General features: G+C 42.9%; 1 protein-coding gene across 1 annotated transcript in view; it reads left to right on the forward strand.

The window, feature by feature from the left end:
• LOC149314585 (uncharacterized) overlaps window positions 1–23,417 on the forward strand; it is a 112,188-nt gene that overhangs the window by 49,292 nt on the left and 39,479 nt on the right. Inside the window, exons 2-5 of the mRNA XM_089521431.1 lie at window positions 1,868–2,033; window positions 9,011–9,147; window positions 15,158–15,229; window positions 22,212–22,379. Of these exons, the coding sequence (XP_089377557.1) occupies window positions 1,868–2,033; window positions 9,011–9,147; window positions 15,158–15,229; window positions 22,212–22,379 (543 nt within the window). The remainder of the gene's footprint in view (window positions 1–1,867; window positions 2,034–9,010; window positions 9,148–15,157; window positions 15,230–22,211; window positions 22,380–23,417) is intronic.

Here is a 23,417-nt window from a genome sequence, read left to right on the forward strand (position 1 = left end):
GGTAAGAAATCCTCAGCTGCTACCATGTTGGAATACAGGCATGGTCTTGCAAAGGAAACTTGTAACATCTTTGAGATTCTGTTGTATACTGATATTCCAGACAAACACAGCTATGCTTCTGAATTCTACAGGCATGGTCTTGATTCAGTTCCTTGTGTCAGCAGGAAACTGTTGGTCAAATAGATATTTTCTGCTGATACACGAAGGATGTGGCCTTTACTCCTTCCCCTGCTCCCTGGAAACTCCCTTGATAATTGGGAGGGCTTGTGGAGTAGGTGGCCTAGAAGGAAGTAGAAGTTGACAGGGATTGCCTATCTTCTTTCCAGTAGTGGGAGCATTTTGAGTGCAACTCTGCCAAAGACACACCTTCCAGTGGAAGTAACATTTCTAGAATGAACCCATTGATCTACAGCATTTGTTTTCCTCTTGACAGAAGTTCTGTTTACCTACCTCTCCCTGAGGCACAGTATGTTATGAATGAAAGCAAGTACTGAGAGAAAGCGTTCAGTAATAGTGATATGTTGTGTATTGTGTAGAAGACACATATACATCCGCACACATCATATATAGGAAATCATGTCCAGTAATTGTGAGTCAGTGGCAGCTGGTGGCCTCCATGTCAGCAGAGTGATGAGTGCATTCCACATTTTGGACTAAACTTTGAAGATGCTCCCCAAGGTTCTGAAACCATTTGGAGTGTAGGGTCCAGTATTTTGAAAAGTGCCTTTAGACTGTGGACTTAGGCGTGGTACAGACCGTCCAAATGCGACGTACCTCCGGCGATACTAGGGTTAGAGAGCACCCACTAAGCTCACTCTCCCTAACCCTAGTTCATGTGGAGGGTGCCATCATTATGCGGCACCGTCTAAATGGAGTGTGTAATGATGACATAACACTCGCAATGTGTCCAAATGGTGTGGCGCGAGCATGATGTCTCCACGCTGCCCCAGGGTGCTTATGGTGGCCTAGCAGAGGCACAGAAAGATGCTCCAAAACAGAACTCCTTTTGGGCCTATGCATCGTTGGTGTGGCAACCAAATGGCAATGCCAGCAATGCAGAGGAGAAAGGGTTCACAGGCGCAGCGGCCGCCCCTTTCTCCTCTTTAGCGTTGGGGGTGTCCGGGGGCATGAAACCCCAAGGACACCCCTTTTCCAGGCCAAAGGGAAGTGGTGCTTCTCTTTGGCCTGGAAAAACGGCCGATTGGGGCTGCAGGGCTGCCGGTGAAGCTGCCCTGGTCCCAATGCAGGCCATCCCTTTGGGGCATTCTGTTCCATGCCTAAATTACAAGGCAGATTCACTGCCCAACTGACATGACACCCTTTCATGCTATGACTCTACTTTAACTGCCACAGTTTCATCGTATGGAATCCTGGGATTTGCAGTTTGGGGAAGGGAATTTAGAATTCTCAACCAGAACTCTAGTCCCTCAACAAACTACAAATTGCAGGATTCCATAAGATTAAAGCTGGGTCATAGTGCTATAATTGTGTGGTGCGAAAGGACCTCTGGGAGCTTTCAGCTGCCCAGGGTTCTAGCCATTATAAACCTTGGACCACTTCATTTATAAACCAAACTATTTTGAGTTTTTAGGAGCCTGTTCCATAGTATAGCTCAGACCTTTGCAGACATACAGTAAGGCTTCAGTCTGTGATACAGTCTCCTCATCAGGTTTGATTTACCGGGAAAGGCTTTTCTTAAAATAATTAGATTTTTTATTTTATTTTATTTTATTTAAGGATGCAGTGATTTCACTAACCTTCCTATTGCGTTTTTGATGCAGCCCAACATCTGAAATGGTATTTAATACAGAATTATAACAAGCAGGCTCATTATATTATTTTCCCTTTGCTCTTCTCTAATAAACAGGTTTGAATATAAGCTGCAGATATGGAGGGGTTTTCCATGTTGAGAAAAATCATCGCTACAGCCTCACAAGAGAAGATGCCATCGCGCTTTGCAAAGCCCTCAACAGCACCATCCCAACATGGGAGCAAATGAAGAATGCTTTCAGCCTTGGGTTTGAAACCTGCAGGTAGGAATTTTTTTGTTAACATTGGCTGGAGATTTATCTCTACTGTGATTTATTCATTTTCAACTATTATTTTAGTTATATTTTCTGGTATTTTTTATTTATAACCCCCCCCCCCCCAAGAACTTTGCCACTTGTGTTGTGTTTTTTTTTTTTTTTTACAACATCCCTCAAACAAGACATACAGAGTCCATGAAATACATATGTGGTCCATTGAAACAGTGTGCTGTAGTGGTTTGAGTCTGGCCTGAGACGCAGAAGACTCAGGTTCAAATTTCCACTGGTGGATGGTCAGTCTGTCTTGGTCTACCTTGTAGGGTTGTTGCAGAGACAAACTGGAGAGAGGAATTGATATCTGGAGGGAATGTGGGTTATAAATGTAACTAATAGATACACCGATGGGAAAAAAAATCTATTTTTCCCCACCCAAGTCTACTTTAATTCTGTTTCTAAGTGTTCAGCAGCTTCTAATAAAATCAACCCAATATGGGTGCATCTACATTGCAGAAATAATGTAGTTTGCTATCACTCCAACTGCCATGGCTCCATCCTACAGAATATTGGGATTTGTAGTTTTCTGAGGCATCAGCATGCTTTGGCAACGAAAGCTAAAAATCCTATAAAACTATCATTTCCAGGATTCCCTATGCTGGAGCTGTAACACTTAAAGTGGTGTAAAACTACATTATTTCTAGTGTAGATGCAAACTGTGTGTCGATTTCCTGTTTCTTTCTTTCTTTCTGCTTGTGTCTTTCCTTTTTATTCTTTTTTTCTTTTTCTACCTATGATTATTAATATTTTTTTAAGATGCAGCCTGGGTGCTCTTCTTAAATTGGGATATAACTCTGATTTGGGCCATTCATGTCCCACTGGGTAAAGAGTCATTTATTTGAAGTACTTGTACACAAGCATAATTTGAGAAATGCTTAAAACTTGTACAGTAGATTTGTATAATTACCCTTGCATTTCAGGTGGGGAGGCTGAGAGAGAACACTGACCAGCTTTAGGTCATCTAGTGAGTACACAGCTGAGTCAAAATTTAAGCTGGAGACTCCCAGCTCATAGTGTTAATCATGCTGTTAGTCACTGTGCTATATCAATTCTCCTTGGCAGCAGTATAGATAAGTATAATAAATATTTAGAAGGCTTCCTGCCCACCCTCATAGACATAAGTGCCACAGGGCAGGTTGGACATTGGTCTGGCAACTTCATTGTCTGGAGGGAATTGTTACATGCCTTAGGCGGCTGCAACGACCCAAAAGTAGCATGTGTCTAAATTAATTAAGATATTTAATAAGCTGTAGATTGCTTTCTCCATGAGTGTGTGGGAGCATTAATTAATCCCTCTGATGATCCACGTAACACTGAATTAGAGCAAATGGATTTTTAAAAAGACACACCTTTACAGTCTGTAGAGTAAAATCAGTACTCTGGTTACTTTCACAAGGCTGAACTTCTGTGGGTTTTGAATCTTAAACAATAGGGATATTTTTAACTGGGCTGCCTTCTTCTTCCAAACCTTGCTTGGACTTATATTGAGGGTACTTTCAATGCAGCAGAGGCAAATGCAGCTTCATTGATATGGAAAGTAATTAGTTTAATTAGTATGAAAAATAATTGGATTATTTAAAAATATCTGAACTGTACAAAATAAATGTCAAGTGCATTTATTATTAGTTGCATCATTTCCAGGAGGCATTCGCAGAAGGTCTGCTACAGTCCAGTTTGCGCTTGTGGCCAAACTTTCATTATGATTCCTTTTTTAAAAAGAGAGAGAAAGGGCTCTTTGAGTCTGGTACAATGAAGCATGACTTTGCACAGTGTAGCTCTTTGGATTTTGTTGAGTTTAGCCAAGTATTATTGTGTTCATGTCCAGTTGTTTCATCCAAACAGCTAAGGGCTATTTGGAGCAATTTTTTGGATCGGTACTAGTTCTTCCAAAAAAAATTTAATAGTGGGGCATAGTTTTCTGAAGTAGTGTTATGGTCTGAATCCCTTCTGAGATTAAAAAACAAAAACATTTGGAGCTGTACAGGTTGAGCTTCCCTTATCTGGATTTCTAAAATGTATGCATATGCAAATACAAGTATTCCACAATCCAAAATATAAAAATAAAATCCAAAATCCAAAACACCTCTAGTCCAAAGCATTTTGGATAAGGGAGACTCAACCTGTAGTGCAAAAGTGGCATTCTACAGATCCATTCATCTACTGTTTCTCCAAGAGAGAGAGAGAGAGAGAGGGGGGGGGGGGTGAAGGATATATTTTTGTTTCAACATATCTTAGAATTAAAAAGAAACCCTCTTCAGGGTGGAAATAAAATGTAGCCATTGGTGCAGGGATTTGCCATCAAAAAGTCCAGAAGAAGAGAAATGTTGGTTGAAATACTGCAGCAGAGGCTATGATGCATAATTTTACGATGACTGAGCTACATGAATGATACAATGCCCAACCTTCCCACCACTACCACCGCCACAATCATAATATTTATTTGTACCCTGCTTTCCCCCCAAAATTGGAACTCAAAGTGGCTCACAATTTAAAAGAACAATACAAATTAAAAACATAAAAAGTGGACATTAAAATAAAATCTAATTATTCATAGTATTACAACAATTCAAGTATCACATTAAAAGAATAAAATGCAATTTAAAAAACATAGAAAAGCTATTAAAGACAGTTCACTGTAAACAATACAGCATCCCCTTGCCCATTCTATAAAAACTCTCTTTTTAAAAAAGCTGTCAGTTTTACCCTACCAACACAAGGAGAGGGGCATCCTGGTCTCCCTGGGAAACCACCAAGAAGGCATTATCTCGTGTCCCCAGCAACCATATTGCAATGGTGATGGGACTGAGAGAAGGGCCTTACATGATGATCTAAGGCCCTAGGCAGACTCATACAAGGAGATAGTCTGGACCTCAGCCACATAGGGTTTTTTAGGTCATAAGCAACACTTTGAATTGTGACCAGAAACAAATTTGGAGCCAGCGGAACTGTTTTAACAGGGCATAGTATGGGCCCTGTAAACTGCCCCAAATGGAGTGCATTATAGTAGTCCACATAGGATATAACTATAGCATGTACCACCACGGCCAGGTCCAACATTTCAAGGAATTAGTACAAGCTTTAAATGTGCCAAGTTACTCCCAGACACCGCAAAAACCTGAGTCTCCAGGTGCAAAGCTGAAATCAGAAGTACACCCAAACTGCAAAACTTCAGGGGACGTATAACCTCATTTAACACAGACAGAGGCCCTGTTCCCTGATCTGCCTTCTGACTGGCCAGGAGTGCCTCTGTCATGTCTGGATTAAGCTGCAATTTGTTTGCCTTCATCCAGTCCACTACTAGTGACAGATTAGTTTAGGACTGGAACATCCTCCTTGGATTGGGGTGGAAAGGAGTAGTAGAGTTGAATGCCATCTGTGTAATGATGTCGTGTCTGTCACCTCTCCAAGGATCCAGTCTAGTAAATTAATAGGAAGTACAAGATGTTCTATTGGACGACAGAGGCTCCAATTGCACAATGGGACATGTTGTGCATTGAGACACATGGAGCATTGGACACATTGCCCATGAAGACGCATTGTACGTCTGGACAAACTGCACAATGGCAATGCTGCTCGCGTTCTTTGTACACTGGTCCTGTTGGAATAGCTATGATGCTTCACCCCTCTAGAGAATACAAATGTTGCACTATGGCACAATTCAACTTTCTGTGATTCTAAGTTGGTTTAAAATGACATAATTCCCCAACAGGATGCCAGCCATTCTTTGGATATCTTTAAAAATATTCTAAAAATTTATAAATATTTTTATTTAAAAAACAAAAACAGAAAAACACAAGGACTCTAACCAGAGATACTACAACATCCACATTTGCTCTACTTAGGGGACCCCAAAGGGAATATAAATGGTGGCTTACAAATTGATATCTAGGAGTGTGGAAGAAAGAAAAGTGTTGGATCTAGATTTATGCTCGTGTAATTAGGCATGTGAAAGTGGATGTCACACACTCCATAACCATAGCAATCCATGAAGTTTTCACCATCAGTTGCTACCAAAGTTTAAAAAAACTTTTCTCACTGCTGGCTTACAAGTTTATTAAAAACAATACTGATTAAAAATGAGACAAAACATTAGTTCTCTTCTGTTTTAAAAGAAAAAGTCAAATAATCTGCAAGGCACCAAGTCCCCTCTGATCTAAAAAGCTAATTAGGGTAATCTTTGGTTAGTACTTGGATGGGAGACCACAAGCAAATACCAGGTGCTGTGGGCTATATTTCAGAAGAAGGCATTGGCAAACCACCTCTGGGTATTTCTTGCCTAAGAAAACCCTATGAAGTTCATGAGCAGGTGATTTAATGGCACACACACACACACTGCTAAAACCATTAAATTTATTAAAGGATCATAGAAAAACAAAACAAAAAACAACAGCACAGCGCATAATTAAAAGTCTACCGCAGTCTGATTGAATAAGAATGCTTTTACTTGGCAGCAGCAAGGTTTCAGCCCAAAGGCAAACAAGTAGCCTAGTTCTATACATATTGGAAATCATCTCCACTCTGTTCCAAGTAGTATTCATATGGATTTTTAAAAAATGTATGTGAATTGGAGCCACATGAGTTCTTCCTGAATTATAGGGAAGGAATACAAATTGTCATTGCCATAACATATGCAAAGCTATTAGGAAACAGCAAATTGTTCACTAAAGTAGCCAAATGTTCCACCCATGACTAATGTTTAATGTTGTAAAATCAGTCTGTGATGTGAACCAGGTGGGCATGAATCACATAAGTGGATTATAATTTTCTGGACTTCACTTAAGAGTGAACTTGAATCCCCATAGTGACCATATCTGGCCAGACCCAAGGTAGTAGCCATTCTTTAAAAGAGTGGGGTGGGGTGGATAGAGATGTTCTTTGACATGAAATCACTTTTCTCAAGCAAGATGTCAAGGAAACCAGTAAATGGGGAAGAATTATACATTTGATAATAGGGCTGCAAAATAGCCAGAACTACTTGTATAATTTTACTCCCTACATGTGTAATTGATTTATGGAGTCCCTTATGTACTGAAAAGCTCTGTGCTCAGTGCAGAATAACAAGGCGAGCATTAAGTGTTTTAGCCAGCATTCCATGGGTAAATTATTGCTACAGTTCAACATTTTATTAAAGATTTGCCATATTTAGAGAGTGGTGTGTTTTTCATCATTCTGGCACATATAGTAGAATTTGATCCTTGCCTCTCCTTCATAGCTATGATTCTGTGTTTCTAACTATATTCAGTCATTCTTGTTTGTAATAGTGCTGTCAGTTTGTTACGCTGATACGTTATAAAAATTTAGGGAGTGTGAATTTGCAGAGCTGAAACAGATTGCATAAAGATGTCTAGTGAGACCATTGATATAGAGGGGATAGTCCACCTTGATCATTTGTGGAAACCAGTGCAAGTGGTTTCAGATCTTCCAAGCTCCTCACTCACCACACCATTGGACCAGAACCATGTCTGTTTCATTTCCTACCTCCAGTACCCTAATGCATTTCTTATATAAGCAATCTCCATTTTGATTGTTGCCCAGAATGAACAGCTGAAACTCCTTGAATCAGGGGTGGACAAGTGCAGCCCTGTCGTTGAATACAATCATCCAAGAATGTTTTTGGTATCCGTCATTCTCCTCCCTAAAACAAGTATTTTTCTGTCCTAAAATGAGAGTAAATTAGTGATCCACATGCAGCTGTTTATCTTTTAAAGGTGACGAGCACAGCTTTGACGCAGCTTCTGGCCTCTTAGGATGCATGCAACTTTTAAACAGCATACTTCCAAAGTGCCCCAAAGCAGCTTTATTTTAGCTTGTCTGTATGGGCCCTATATTGTTTCACATAAAAAATACCCACGTTTGAGAACCAGAAGTGGACTGGATTTTTGTTTAATTTTTCTGTACTTCATGTGGTCACAGAGAGTCCTGTGACATAAAAGTGGGCACTTGAGTTGCTGTCATTGCCCATTTGTGCCCTAGCTTAATGCTATCTGTGTTGAGTGCAGGGTTTCAGGGAGAGATCTTTGCCAAAAGGCAGGATGAGGCTCTGCCTCAGGTGACAGGGCATGATTGTCACATATGCAACCCTGTGCTTAGCTCCAAAAACCCTTATCCTGGCTACTCTTAAGCTGCAGAAAGTGTCACACCTGGCCCAGCTCTTCAGAGACACTGACAGGTTCTGTCCAGTATGCCAGCTGTTCTCTTTCTGCACTAGTCAGTATGGATTGTGAATGGATGCCAGCACAGACAATGCCTTGCCCTAAGGAAGTAATTCTCAGCATGATGTGTTTGGACATGGCCTGACCTATGGAAAGGAGATGGGGGGCTATCTTAGGGTCACCAGATTTCAGGACCTTGCCACTTTTCTTCAGTCCCCAGAGTGAAGAGTAGAAACCTTAGTGTACAACACTAATGTGTGTGAAAGTGACCCCATTTGTTAGCCTTCGTGTGTTTTTTATTTCAGTGATGTACTGCAATTGTAGTTTATGCTTAATGTGTCTTACTGAAGGACATCACCAGGGGTCATCCCTAGGTCTCTAATTTTAGTCCTAAAAATCTTAGGAATAGTCCTTCCCTGAAAGTCCTAGATAGCAGTTATGTGGCATGCATGTAGTGATGATTGTAACCCACTGCAGGCAGCAGCTGAACTCAGCTGTGCTACTCTTTTAGTTATGGACTTTCTATAGTTTATTTGCAAATATTTACTGTGTTTGTACTGGTTCTGAGGGCTTATTAGGAGGGAAGAGAAATAGGGGAATGGGACATTTGTATTTGTGTGTCTGTGTATAGTACAAATAGAACCAGAATTATTATATAATGGAAGATTATGGCTGCAGAAGATGTAGTTCCACAAAATGTGCTCTGTAGTAATGCATAGTTCTATATATATTTGTTATATACTTAGATGTTTCAATATGCTGTTTTTTTACCCCTAGATATGGTTATATAGAAGACAAAGTTGTAGTTCCCCGACATACTCCTTATCATCTTTGTGCAGCTAATAACACTGGGATTTATGTGCTTTCTTCTAACATGTCTGACCGATATGATACATATTGCTTCAATTCATCAGGTATGTCTTGATTAGTTCATATACTTTCCCATATCCGCACAAGAAATTGCTGATTTCATTTGCTAGGTGAAAAAAATCTATTTTATAGTTCATGAAACACATAGAAATAAAAGATGAGGGAGGACAAGAACCAGTTTATTACTTGGCTGTAAAAACCTGTGATTTACCAACTGGCCATAAGTAGTGACATTAATTCAGAGCACCCCATGCACCTTGTTTTTGGACTCCAGATGGCAACAAGCAAGGAGAAGATGGGAGATGGTGTTGCAGACCTTTCCCCCTGCTTATGCTCTATCCTTAGGTGCTTCTTCTCTCATATGAATTCTGATAGAATCATAGAATCATAGAATCATAGAATCATAGAGTTGGAAGAGACCACTAGGGCCATCCAGTCCAACCCCCTGCCATGCAGGAAATCCAATTCAAAGCATCCCTGACAGATGGCCATCCAGCCTCTGTTTAAAGACCTCCAAGGAAGGAGACTCTATCACCCTCCGAGGAAGTGCATTCCACTGTCGAACAGCCCTTACTGTCAGGAAGTTCCTCCTAATGTTCAGGTGGAATCTCTTTTCCTGTAGCTTGCATCCATTGTTCCGGGTCCTGTTCTCTGGAGCAGCAGAAAACAAGCTTGCTCCCTCCTCAATATGACATCCTTTCAAATATTTCAACAGGGCTATCATATCACCTCTTAACCTTCTTTTCTCCAGGCTAAACATCCCCAGCTCCCTAAGTCGTTCCTCATAGGGCATGGTTTCCAGACCCTTCACCATTTTTGTCGCCCTCCTTTGGACACGCTCCAGTTTCTCAATGTCCTTTCTGAATTGTGGTGCCCAGAACTGGACACAATATTCTAGGTGGGGCCTGACCAGAGCAGAATACAATGGCACTATTACTTCTCTTGATCTAGACACTATACTTCTATTGATGCAGCCTAAAATAGCATTGGCCTTTTTAGCTACCGCATCACACTGTTCACTCATGTTCAACTTGTGGTCTACTTGGACTCCTAGATCCCTTTCACACGTAGTTTCATTCAGCCAGGTGTCACCCATCCTATATCTTTGCATTTTATTTTTCCGCCCTAAGTGCAATACCTTACATTTCTCTGTGTTGAATTTCATTTTGTTAGCTTTGGCCCAGCTTTCTAGTCTATTCAGGTCGTTTTGAATCTTGATCCTGTCCTCTGGGGTATTAGCTATTCCTCCTAATTTGGTGTCATCTGCAAATTTGATCAGTATGCTCCCAATTCTGTCATCCAGGTCATTGATAAAGATGTTGAATAGCACTGGGCCCAGGACAGAGCCCTGTGGGACCCCACTGGTCACTTCTCTCCAGGATGAAAAGGAGCCATTGTTGAGCACCCTTTGGGTTCGGCCGGTCAACCAATTACAGATCCATTTAACAGTTCCTTTGTCTAGCCCACATTTTACAAGCTTGTTTGCAAGAATGTCATGGGAAACCTTGTCAAAGGCCTTACTGAAATCAAGATATACTATATCCACAGCATTCCCTTCATCTACCAAGCTGGTAATTTTATCAAAGAAAGAGATCAGGTTTGTCTGGCATGACTTGTTTCTCTGAAACCCATGTTGACTTTTTGTGATTATGGCATTGCCTTCTAGATGTTCACAGACTCTCTGTTTAATGATCTGCTCCAGAATCTTTCCTAGAACTGATGTCAGACTAACTGGACGATAATTGTTGGGATCCTCTTTTTCCCCCTTTTTGAAGATGGGGACAACGTTTGCCCTCCTCCAGTCAGCTGGGATCTCTCCTGTTCTCCAGGAGTTTTCAAAGATTATTGCCAATGGCTCCGATATTACTTTTGCCAGTTCTTTTGATACCCTTGGATGGAGTTCATCTGGTCCCGGAGACATAAATTCATTTAGATTAACAAGGTGTTCCTCTACTATCTCTTTACTTATTCTGTGCTGAAATTCCCCTATTCTGTCCTCTGCTCCATTATCCTCAGGTTGAGCACCCTTTGCCTTTTCTGAGAAGACTGAGGCAAAGAAGGTGTTGAGTAATTCTGCCTTTTCTCTGTCTTCTGTTAGCATTTTGCCATCTTCTCCACGCAGTGACCCTACCGTTTCCTTCTTCTTCCTTTTGCTGCGGACATATCCAAAAAAGCCCTTTTTATTGTTCTTAACCTCTCTAGCAAGCCTGAGTTCATTCTGCGCTTTAGCTTTTCTGACTTTACCCCTACACATGCCTGCTATTTCTTTGAATTCCTTTTTTGTGATTTCCCCCTTTTTCCATTTCTTATACATGTTCCGTTTCAAACTTAGCTCAGTTGAAAGTTCCTTAGTCATCCATCCTGGTTTCTTGAGACACCTCCCGTTTTTCTTTCTCACTGGAACTGTTTGAAATTGTGCCTTCAGTATCTCTCTTTTGAGAAACTCCCATCCATCCTGAACTCCTTTATCTTTTAGTATTTCTGACCATGGAATCGCCCTCAATACTTCTCTAAGTTTACTGAAATTCGCTCTCCTAAAGTCTAGGATGCGTGTCTGACTATGCCTGGCTTCTCCTTTCCACTGTATTACAAACTCCAGGAGAACATGGTCACTTCCACCTAATGATCCCACCACTTGCACCCCATTAACCAAGTCATCCTTGTTGGTTAGGATCAGATCTAAAATAGCTGACCCCCTTGTTGCCTCTTCCACCTTTTGGACCATGAAATTGTCTTCCAGGCAAGTGAGGAATTTGCTAGACCTTGAGGATTTTGCTGAGTTTGACTTCCAGCAAATATCAGGGTAGTTGAAGTCGCCCATCACTACTACATCTCTCCTTTCTGAGTGTGTGGTCATCTGTTCTAGAAAGGCATCATCCAATTCCTCTGTCTGACTTGGGGGTCTGTAGTAGACTCCCACCGTAACATCCTTGTTGTTTCCCTCCCCTTTGATTCTTATCCAGATGCTCTCCACCTGGCTTCCATGATTGATGTCCAGGATCTCTTCACTGGTGTAAATATCTCCGACATATAGTGCTATTCCTCCTCCTTTCTTGTTTGGCCTATTTCTCTTAAAAAGGTTATACCCCTCTATTTCCACATTCCAATCATGAGACTCATCCCACCAGGTTTCAGTGATGCCTATTATATCATATTTGCTTTGTTGTACTAGGAGTTCGAGTTCATCCTGCTTATTTCCCATGCTCTGTGCATTAGTGTAGAGACATCGCAGACCATGGTTCCCTTTTACTTGCTGCCTGTGCAAGTTTTTTTGCCTCCCACTGCTGGGTCCTTGCACTGTTTGCCTTGTTTCCTCTGTGTCAGTTTGACTATTTTCGCCATCCCTTTCGCCTTCCTTAATATTGTCTCCCTTCCCCTCGGAACTCAGTTTAAAGCTCTCCTGATCAAGTTCTTGAGACTGTTGGCAAAAACATTTCTTCCAACTGGCGTGAGATGCAACCCGTCCGTTGCAAGAAGTCCCTCCTCATGGAACTGCAGCCCATGATCAAAGAATCCAAATCCTTCTCGGCGGCACCATCTGCGAAGCCAGTTGTTCACATCTGCTATTTTCCTCTCCCTTCCTGGACCATGCCCTTCAACTGGCAGAAGAGACGAGATGACAACCTGTACATCCATTCCTTTCAGCTTCCTACCAAGCGCCTCGTAATCCCTTTTGATGTTCTGAATGGTGTGTCTTGCAGTATCATTAGTTCCCACGTGGACCAAAAGGAAGGGGTATTGGTCAGTAGGCTTGACCAGTCTTGTTAGCCTCTCTGTCACATCACGGATCTTTGCACCTGGAAGACAACACACCTCTCGAGACATCTTGTCAGGCCTACAAATCACTGCTTCTGTACCCCTCAGCAAGGAGTCCCCCACTACGACCACACGCCTCCTCCGAGGCTTAGCAGCGACTGTTCCCTCGGGTGGGACTCTCAGGCTCCCCTGCTCCGTCCCTGAAGTCTGTCCATGCTGCTCTTCTTCATCCTCCTTGATAAGGGAAAGAGCTTCGAATCGATTCTCTAGCTGCAAGCTCCCCGAACAATTCCTTCTTGGCTTACTTCTTTTTGTGACATTCCTCCAGCTGTCTGCCTCCTCTGTTTGGCAAGTGACCTCTTCCACCCTAGCATCTTCCTCTGTGTGGTACTCATCCAGGATGGTTAGTTCTATTGAGTCCAGGAAATCCTCTTGTTCCCTAATATGCTGAAGTGTAGCTACTCTGGACTCCAGCTGCTGCACTTTCTCCTCCAAGAGTGCTACCAACTTGCACTTGGTGCATGTGAAGTTCTCCACTTCTGTAGGCAAGAAGAGAAACATCCCACAAGAGTTGCAGGTGACTGCAGCAGATCCCTCGTTGTCCATACTGCAAAGTCTTTAGTAATGAGTATAACAGTCAATCTACTGGGAATACTTCTTTAAAGGAATGTACTGGCTGCTATCTTACACTTAAAGGGAAGGTTCTGTTTCAATATCCGATTCTAACCTGATGCCACTTGAGCAGAGTTGTTCAGTTAAAGAAAACTAAAATTCGCGCGCCGTTAGGCGCACGGCTCTGGAAGTTGGTATATAAAGCTAGTCTGCTAGCTCCGCCCCCTTGTGACTCACAGATGTGACTCACAGAAGCTCCTCCCCTTCAGCAACGAGCACACGGTCTCAAGCACACGGTCTCAAAATGGCTGCCAAGCAGCTCCTCTCCTTCTCCTCTCTCTGGCCGGACTGATAGAAGAAGTGAATTCGTTTATGATAAAATTAAGATGAAAGGCTACAGAGTAGTAAGTGGTAACTGCCCTCAACTGATGCTCCTTTTGCTGTAAAAACTTGACCCCTGGTTCTATGCTAGATGCAGTTGTGACCAGCAAGCCTAAGTGCAGGGGTCTATTCCCATCTTGTTTGGTTTGGATTAGGCATGATACCAGTCTAATGGAGTTAATCAACTGTAGCAAGATGACAGAGAAAGAACTGAATCAGAGTCCAGTCAGCAGCCCAAGAAAATCTTTCTTTATGATGCTGCCTGAAAGACCAGAAAGTTTCTAACTGCATTCTTCTCGAATTCCTAGGAGGATTAAAATGTGGATGCTGCTTCCAATACATAAATGATGCAGGATGCCTTTTGTCCTGATGTGAATTTGGCCTTTAACTGTTACAGATTTATGTGCTTTCTGTTATAATAAGAATTTCTTTTAAACTCAAGCCCATGCTTAATATGAAAGAGCATAGCAAGTTCTCATGTCCCCACTAACAGGTGAAGTGTGGGGAACTTACCGTATATACTCATGTATAAGTCTAAAAATTTAGGCCCAAGATTTGACCCCAAAATACAGAAAAGAGTTTATTTCTCTCTGGAGCCAAGCGGAAAGAGTCCTGAGTGATTGATTGCTATTGCTGCTTGTTAAGAAGATTTCCACACCAGCTCAGAAGCACTGGTAAAATGTTGCTGGATCATTCAGGAAGCACAAATGTATGAAAGCCTGGTGCACTTCTTGAATGTCAGTGAATCGTCAGCTCCCTCTAGCATCAGTGACTTGTTCCAGGAGAGGGAATTTCCTCTGACCGCAAAGTTTCCATTCAGAGGAAATATCCTCTCCTGGAATGATTCACTGATGCTAGAGGAAGCCAACAATTCTCTGATGTTCAGGAAGCGTGCCAGGATTTCATACGTACGCACTTCCTGAACAATCCAGCAACGCTTTACCTGGTATGGAAATCTTCTAAGAGTCCTTCTCCCACCCATATGGCTGAAATGAAAGCTGAAAATATGAAGGAAAAAGCCTCAATGAGAGTCTCTCTTGCCATATGCGCACATATACATACTGAAGAAGCCTCCAAATTTTACCCTTTACCTATCCATGAGTCATGGCAAAATCCATAATTTTGGCTCCAAAACCTGATCTCGACTTATACATGAGATTGACTTAGAATTGAGTATATTCGATATGGTTGAATGCTGGTTAATTCTCAATTGAAACAATTTTATATTCACTTCTAGTTTCTTCTGTTCCTTTTCTATAATACTTAATCAGTCAATATTTTGTTTGCTTGTTTTTTCCTTTTTAGAAACAAGAAATAAAACTTGTGAGCCAGTGATAAAGTTATATTCTGCTTGGCCAAATAATGAAAGTACAATAGGTAAGAAAAGAGGTTTACACACTTCATTTTGAGTTATACTTTATAGATTAGATATAAAATTGCAAAGTTGTTGCTGTTGTTTTGTTACTATTACCAAGGCTCATTTCTCTTCTAATGCAGTTTACAAGATTGCAGAAACATGAATGTAGAATTGTGTTTAAACACAGAGAAAGGCTGCATCTATATTGGAGAAACAATGCAGTTTGACACTGCCTTAATAATAATAATAATAATAATAATAATAATAAAAGTTTATTTTTATCCCGCTTTTCCAACTTTGATCAAAGCGGCGTACAGATTTAGATAAAAAATACATCAAGATAAAAACAATTAAAACAGCATTTAAAAACAATCACAATGAAACAATAGGATCAGCTGAGTGGGGGGAATCCATAACATTGCAAGGTCATCGACAGAGGGGGCAAAACATAAAATGACATCTCATGGGGGGAAGGCTTGGGAGAAGAAAAAGGTCTTAAGATTCTTCTTAAAGAGATCTAAAGATGTGGTGGAGCAGAGCTCGTCTGGGAGATTATTCCATATTCTAGGGGCTGAGATAGAAAAGGCCTGTTGTGAGGTCCTCACATAACGTGCTGTTGGGACCTCCAGCAAGTTCTTCCCTGCCAACCTGAGTGTGCGGGGCGGATTATATGGGGATAGGCGGTCCTCCAAGTACCCTGGGCCCAAGCCATTTAGGGCTTTATAGGTCATTACTAGCACCTTGTATTGCGCCCGGAAGCAAATTGGCAGCCAATGGAGATCTTTCAAGATAGGTGTTATGTGGTCTGACCTGGAACACCCAGTGACCAGTCTCACTGCCATATTTTGCACTAACTGTAGCTTGCGGGTTTGGTACAAGGGTTGCCCCATGTAGAGCGCATTGCAGAAATCTAATCGAGAGGTTACCAGAGCATGTACTACAGTTTCAAGGTCCCTCCGGTCCAGGTAGGGGCGCAGCTAGCGTATCAGCCGAAGCTGATAACAAGCGCTCCTGACTGCTGCATCCACCTGAGATGACAGCTGGAGCGACGAGTCCAGGAGCACTCCCAAGCTGCGAACCGAGTCCTTCAAGGGGAGCGTGACCCCGTTCAGGACAGGATGGCAAATCTCACCACCCGGACCCAGGTAACCTATCACCAGTACTTCCGTTTTCTCTGGATTGAAACTGAGTTTGTTTTCCCTCATCCAGCCCATTACCGACTCCAAATAGGCATTTAGAGGCGAGATGCCATCCCTAGTCACTGCATCAGTCGGAGTCACAGAGAAACATATTTGGGTGTCATCAGCATACTGATAACACCGCGCCCCGTATCTCCGGATGATCTCTCCCAGCGGTTTCATGTAAATGTTAAATAGCGTGGGGGACAGAATAGCTCCTTGAGGGACACCAGATGTCAGTTCCCTCTTATCGGAGCAGACGTCCCCCAGCCGCACCATCTGGAATCTACCTGAAAGGTAGGAGCGGAACCACTGGAGCGCAGTGCCCCCGATACCTAACCCTCAGGCGTTCCAGAAGGATACCATGGTCAATGGTATCGAAAGCCGCTGAGATATCCAAAAGCACTAACAGGGACACGCTTCCCCTGTCCATGCCCAGATGGAGATCATCGACTAAGGTGACCATGGCAGTCTCAACTCCATAGCCCGCCCGGAAGCCGGTTTGAAATGGGTCTAGAAAATCTGTTTCATCGAAGATCGATTGAAGCTGGAAAGCGACCGCTCTCTTGATCACCTTCCCCAAGAAGGGCAGCAGCGATACAGGCCGATAGTTGTTATAAATCAGGGGGTCTAAGGAGGATTTTTTTTAGCAGGGGTTTCACAACTGCTAATTTCAATTTAGATGGAAATTGTCCCTCTCTTAGAGATATGTTCATTATGTGGTGCAACATAGTTAGCCCCGCATTCCCCCCCTGAGCTGCCAGCCATGAGGGACAGGGATCGAGAGAGCATGTCGTCTTCCTAACACTTCGAAGGATCTTGTCCCCTTCCTCGGTACTAACAAACTCAAAGTGATCCAGTTTAACAGGGTCCACGGAAGCTCTGGACACCTCTCTAATAGATTCTGAAGAAATACTGGTGTTGAGATCAGCCCTTATCTGAGAGATTTTATCTGCGAAGAAGTTGTTAAATTTGTCACAGCAGGCTTTAGATGGCTCTAAAATAGGGTTCAGGGAGGGGGGCAGATGTGTTAGCTCCCTCACTACCCTGAACAGCTCTGCCAGACGCGACTCCACGGACGCAATACGTGCAGCATAAAAAGAATGTTTAGCTGCACTTATTGCCACTCCGTAGGCCTTCAAAAGTGACTCTAGGAGTGCCTTGTCGGCTGAGTGCTGGTGTCTTTGCCAGTTGCGCTCTAGTCATTGCACAGCCCGCTTCCTTTCCCTGAGGTCTTCCGTATACCAGGGTTGTTTTTTGGAAGCAGGCCAGAAAGGACGCTTGGGAGCGATGCTGTGTATAGCCCTGGAGAGATCAGTGTCCCAGATGTTTGTCAGGGTATCAACAGAATAGCCATCAGTTCCAGCCATATACCCCTCTAGGTCTTCTTGGAACCTTTTGGGTTCCATCAACCTTCAAGGGTGGACCATCCTAATTGGTCCTCCACCCCCGGGGGGGGGGGGGCTTAAGGTAGAAGCCTTGATTCGAGCCTCAACCAGGAAATGGTCCGTCCATGACAAGGCAGAGATATTGGAGATCTCTGCCCATGGAGTGTCCATGTCCGTACTAAAGATGACATTGAGGGTATTACCAGCACAATGTGTGGGCCCTGAAACCAATTGAGACAGGCCCATGGCAGTCATGGTAGTCATGAACTCCCGAGCTGCATCTGTTGGATTTTGACTGGCCTCGAAAGGGATGTTGAGGTCCCCCAGGACAAGAAGCCTAGGGGACTCCAACACCAGTTCCGAGACCAGTTGTGTCAGCTCGGCCAGGGAGTCTGTTAGCGCACGGGGTGGCCGGTAGACCAACAGAATCCCCAGACTGTCTCTGGCCTTCAGGGTTAGGTAAATACACTCAATGTGATCCATTTTCTGGACAGGGTTCCTGGTTAAGGAAAGGGTGTTCTTATAGCTCTAACTGTCATGGCTCCATCCTATGGAATCCTAGGATAGTTTTTTGTAACAAGGCTTAAATATCTCACAAAAATACAAATCCCAGAATTCCATAGCATTGAGCAATGGCAGTTAAAGCAGTGTCAAACATTTGACTATTTCATCCTTAGAAATTTGGACAAATAATAAATAATGGATAAGTTTTTTCCTTGTCACAGAGAAAGCAAACATTTCTGTGCACTCTGTACCTGGTATTCATACATCTCAAAGTACTTCAGGAAATAATTCTGTGCAAAAATACACATTTTATTGCATGAAAATTATGGGGTTTTGTTCAAAGAACACTGACCAGAATCCTGTTGGACAGTTATGAATGCATAACATAGGCCCCGTTCACACTGGAGAAATAACCTAGTGTGGGAACCGGGTTATTTCCCTGGAATGCCACAACAAATCTCTCTGTGGCATTTATTGCCAGGATCGCTTCTATCCATGGCATTGATTTGTTGATTTGGCATTTTACCCTGGGATTCCGTTCACATTTGGCAACGGGATAAAATGCTACGATCCTGGTAGAAGAGGGGAGGAGGAAGGGGAAGGAGAGTAGAATTGGCTGAGGAAGAGGAGGAAAGAGAAGGACGAAGGGGGCAAATGGAGGCAAGATCGGGATGACAGAGGAGGGAGGAGGAGGAAGGAGAAGGATGGAGGGGGCAAACAGAGGCAAGATCGGGGGTGGCAAACGGAGGTGGCTGGAGGGAGGCAAGACCAAGGGTGGCTGAGGGAGAGGAGGAGGAAGGAAGGAATTGGATGGGAACAATTTTCAGGTTCCCATTGGCAAAAGAACAGTTCTTTTGAAAAGAACTGCAAGAAAATCCATGGCAAAAAAACCCAACAGGTTAAGGGGGATTTACACCGCCCCCCCCCCCCCAAATTGGGTTAGAAAACCCCGGCGCAAGTGTGACTGACCCCTGATTCAGGTCATGAAACCCTGGCGCAAGTGTGAACGACCCCCCCAATTCAGGTCATGAAACGCCAGCACAAGTATGAACGACCCTTATTTAAATCAGATTGGAGCCCAGGTTGAAATGCAGTGTGAATGGGCCCAGAGAGTTGTTTACTCATGACTGTTTTGTATTCACAGTTCCTATGTAGTCCCTAGTTCATTGTTGTTGTTAGCTGCCTTTGAGTCAACCTTGACTCATGGAGACCCTGTGGATGAGACATCACCAAAATCATCTATCCCACTGGTTCTCAACCTTCCTAATGCCGCGACCCTTTAATACAGTTCCTCATGTTGTGGTGATCTCCAATGGATAGAGGAGCAGTGTCTCGGTTCTTCAGACCATCAGAAATATGTGTTTTCCGATGGTCTTAGGCGACCCCTGTGAAAGGGTCGTTCGACCCCCAAAGGAGTCACCACCCACAGCCTCTGCTCTGCTCAGGTCCTGCAAAATCATGCCCATGATGTCTCTGATTGACTCTATTCATTTGGCATGTGATCTTCCTCTTTCTGCTGCCTTCTATCTTTCCTAGCATTATTGTCTTTGGTTTTTTGTGGGTTTTTCAGGCTATGTGGCCATGTTCTAGAATTCTTTCTTCCTGATGTTTTGCCAGCATCTATGGCTGGCGAAACGTCAGGAAGAAAAATTTCTAGAACATGGCCACAAAGCTCGAAAACCTCACAAAAAACCATGGATGCCGGCCATGAAAGCCTTCGACTTCACATTATTGTCTTTCCCAATAATTCATGCCTTCTCATGATGTGGTCAAAATAGGACAACCTCAATTTAATTATCTTTGCTTCCAGGGAAAGCACAGACCCAATCTGTTAAAGGATCCATTTGTTTGTCTTTTGGGCTATCTACAGTATCCTTAGCACTCTTCTAAAGCACCACATCTCAAATGAGTTTGCAGTTCTCCCTCCATTTTCACAAGGGTTAGGGGAATGAGACCCCCATGAATATGGAAAAATTGCAAATAACTCTGCCCCCTACTCAGAAGCCAGTTAAAGAGAAGGGTGAGAGGGGGAAGAGGAGCAGGGGTGCACAGTCCTTTTTCCCCAACCTCCTGTTCCTTTAATTGGCTCCCTGCCCCTTTTCCTCCCCAATTCTTTCCTTGGGCAGCCCAGGGAGAGGATAGGGAAGAGAAGGCAAGAGGTGCCTTGGCCCCTCCAAAAGCTTTCTCCTCCATGATCCTTTCCCTGGGCATCCCAAGGAGAAGAAGGGGAGGAGAAGGCAAGAGGTACCTTGTTCTCTTTGAGACCCTTCTCCTCCTTGATCCTTTTCTTGGGCTGCCTAGGGAGACGATTGGGGAGGAGAAGGGGTTTTTTTGGGGGGGGGCAGCAAAGCACCTCCTGCCTTTGTCTCCCTGATCTCTCCCTGGGCTGCCCAAGGAGAGATCAGGCAGGGAAAGTGAGGAGGAATGCTTGTGAATAATTGAAACAGTGAGTCTCTAGACCAGGGGTAGGCAACCCTTTTGAGCCGGGGGCCGGGTTGCTGTCCCTCAGACAACTGGGGGGCTGAAGCCAAAAAATAAATAATTATTTTTTAATAAATAAATAAATAAACCGGGACAAATGTAGGACAAAATTTTCAAATGGAAGGCGCTTTTTAAATAAAAAATGGAGGACACACAAAAATTTGCTGATTTTTAAAAAAATGTTAAGATAAATGCATGTTTCTGAGGCTTCTATAGACAATTGCCCCACCATGCCCCTCGCGCGAGAGGCCAAAGGCCCCGGCGTCAATCGGCAGCAGGACTGGGCTGGGGCCGGTCCCAAGGCCTCGCCGGGCCGCATCCGGCCCGCGGGCCGCAGGTTGCCTACCCCTGCTCTAGACCATGAATATGGAGGGCCAATTGTATTTTCTTGTTATCTGATTTCTTCATGGTACAGCTTTCCCATCCATACATGGTGAAGGGGAATACAATGGACTGGATGATTCTCACTTTAATGCTCACTTGTATATCTTTATTATTTAGGATCTTGTCTAGTTCTTTCATTGGTGCCCTTCCCATTCTTAGTCTTCTTATTTTGTGACTGCAGTTTCTTTCTGATCAATTTTTGATCCAAGGGGATGTAAAAACTGTGAAAGTCCGCAAATCTCCACTTACCAGGAAGCAATTCCTGCAATCTATGGAGGCCTGCTCTTCTGTCAATTGAGAAGCAGTTTGCAGATGGACCCACCTCACTTTGAAGGAGCACAAGGGAGAATTGTGACTGGAGCTTCACTTCTGATGTTGTACTAGAGATCAGGAAGGGGGTGGAAATGTCAGCCAGATGCTTTCTAACTGTTAGGGGAACAGACTCCCCCATCAGTCACAGTGGCCTGCTAAGTATGGTTGGGGGGGGGGGGGAGTTGGCACAGGAGTCACTGAGTATACATCTGGAACTTCCCAACAGGATTCAAGCCAGTTTCCAGACAGCCACAAAGTTTTTCCCCCCAGCAATCTTACTCAACAAAAATCTTGCCAACAACAACAGTCTTGTGCAGAAAATAGCCATTTTGCACAACAAAACTAAGAGGTTATTTTTATTGTTCTGTTGTGTGCATCGTTTTTTTGATCTAATTTTTTTGTTGTGCAAGCAAACGATAATGAAAAATTGTGGAGAAAGAGCAGTATTGCAGAATAAAAACATGTGGTTATTTTTGTGCACAGTTTTGTGCACAAAATGTTGGGGGACCATTGGTTCTCCAGATATTTTGAAGTTTAACTCCTGCAATGTCTTATCTTTCTCTGTGTTTTGAGATTGAATTCCAGCACAGTGGAGAGTCAAAGGTTCCTTATTCCTGCAGCACTTATGTTGTTATATGCACACCGTCCACTTTTAAATTATTGTCTCATTTTCATACATAGTCATCTTGCTGCAAATATTAATCTATACGCAGGTTAAGTATGATGTAAAATGGTTTATTTTTTCTTTTCAACAGAAATTTTCAATGCTGATGGATCACGCTATATTGAAGGAGAGAAATTCACAGAACGTCCACCAGTTACTGATGATGAAATTAGTGCAGGCAGCGGTTCTGCAACTGATAGACCAACAACAGATTCCAATTTCATCAGACATGGTATTTCCCAGTATCCTCATACTGCAGGTATTACTGCAATTAAACAGGATGGATTTAAATAATGTGAAAAGGTACCCACTGAGTTAGCATTGGCTTCTTCTGCCTTACCCTGCTATAACCTTTAACAATGAGTCAAAATAATACTCCATGTACGCCACTGCTGATTCATTCTCAGAGAGTAGCCTTGTAAGGCTTTCAAAATATAACTTGCCTGCTCCTTTCCCCTGGATCCTTACTGGATCTTCAACTAGCAAATGTAGCCAGAAGAGCAGTTCCTCTAACAGATTGCTCTGTCAGCAAGTTTCCAAGATCAGCTGGTGGAGAATATTTTTAACAGCAGTATGGGATTTCACTAGTAGAATTTTATGTCTAATCCTAACCTTCAGCAACCAGCATACCTGAATTAGGATTGCTCTTCGAAAGTAATTATGTTTGTTACTTATGAATAAAGAGAAGGGGAAATTTTAAAGTTGACGATATAATGGGTATTTGTTATTTGCTGGGACTTGAAACGGTAACTGCAACTAGCTATTTTTTAATGTCATTTTTCATGCACTAACCATGAGTTTAGCCATGCTATTAAATTCTGGTTAATTAAGAACCAAGATGAAAGCTTCCAACCTCTTCCAAGTTGTGCTAGAGGGAGAAAGAAATGGTGGAGTGTTTGAGGCCAAAACTCACCTAGGCTCATTTATGGTCAAAATATATCCACATTATCAGTGACAGCTAGTAGCAGTGATAGTGATGTGGATCTATTCCAGATCTTAATCTAAACCTTAAAAGAGCCATTGAAGGTTCTGAATCATATCCTCCAAACCCCACAAAATAGGTTCAGCATCTTGAGGAACTCCTTTAAACCCTGAGGCAGGTTCATGGCACTACTAACACTGGAATTATGAGTCTCTCCTATGGGGTTCCTTAAACGTGAGATGATGGTTGAATTGTGGAAAAGAAAAAAAAAATGACCTTAGTTTGGATGACCAGAAACAAATGACAATTTATAACAATTAAGAAGTGAAATAATGCGGTCAGTAAATCAGCAGCTGAAAAGTTACAACTCATTCA

This window comes from Sceloporus occidentalis, unplaced genomic scaffold (genome assembly GCF_023333645.1).
Source record: "Sceloporus occidentalis isolate IW3139 unplaced genomic scaffold, rSceOcc1.0.p SCAF_4, whole genome shotgun sequence".
In the NCBI taxonomy this organism is placed as follows: domain Eukaryota; kingdom Metazoa; phylum Chordata; class Lepidosauria; order Squamata; family Phrynosomatidae; genus Sceloporus; species Sceloporus occidentalis.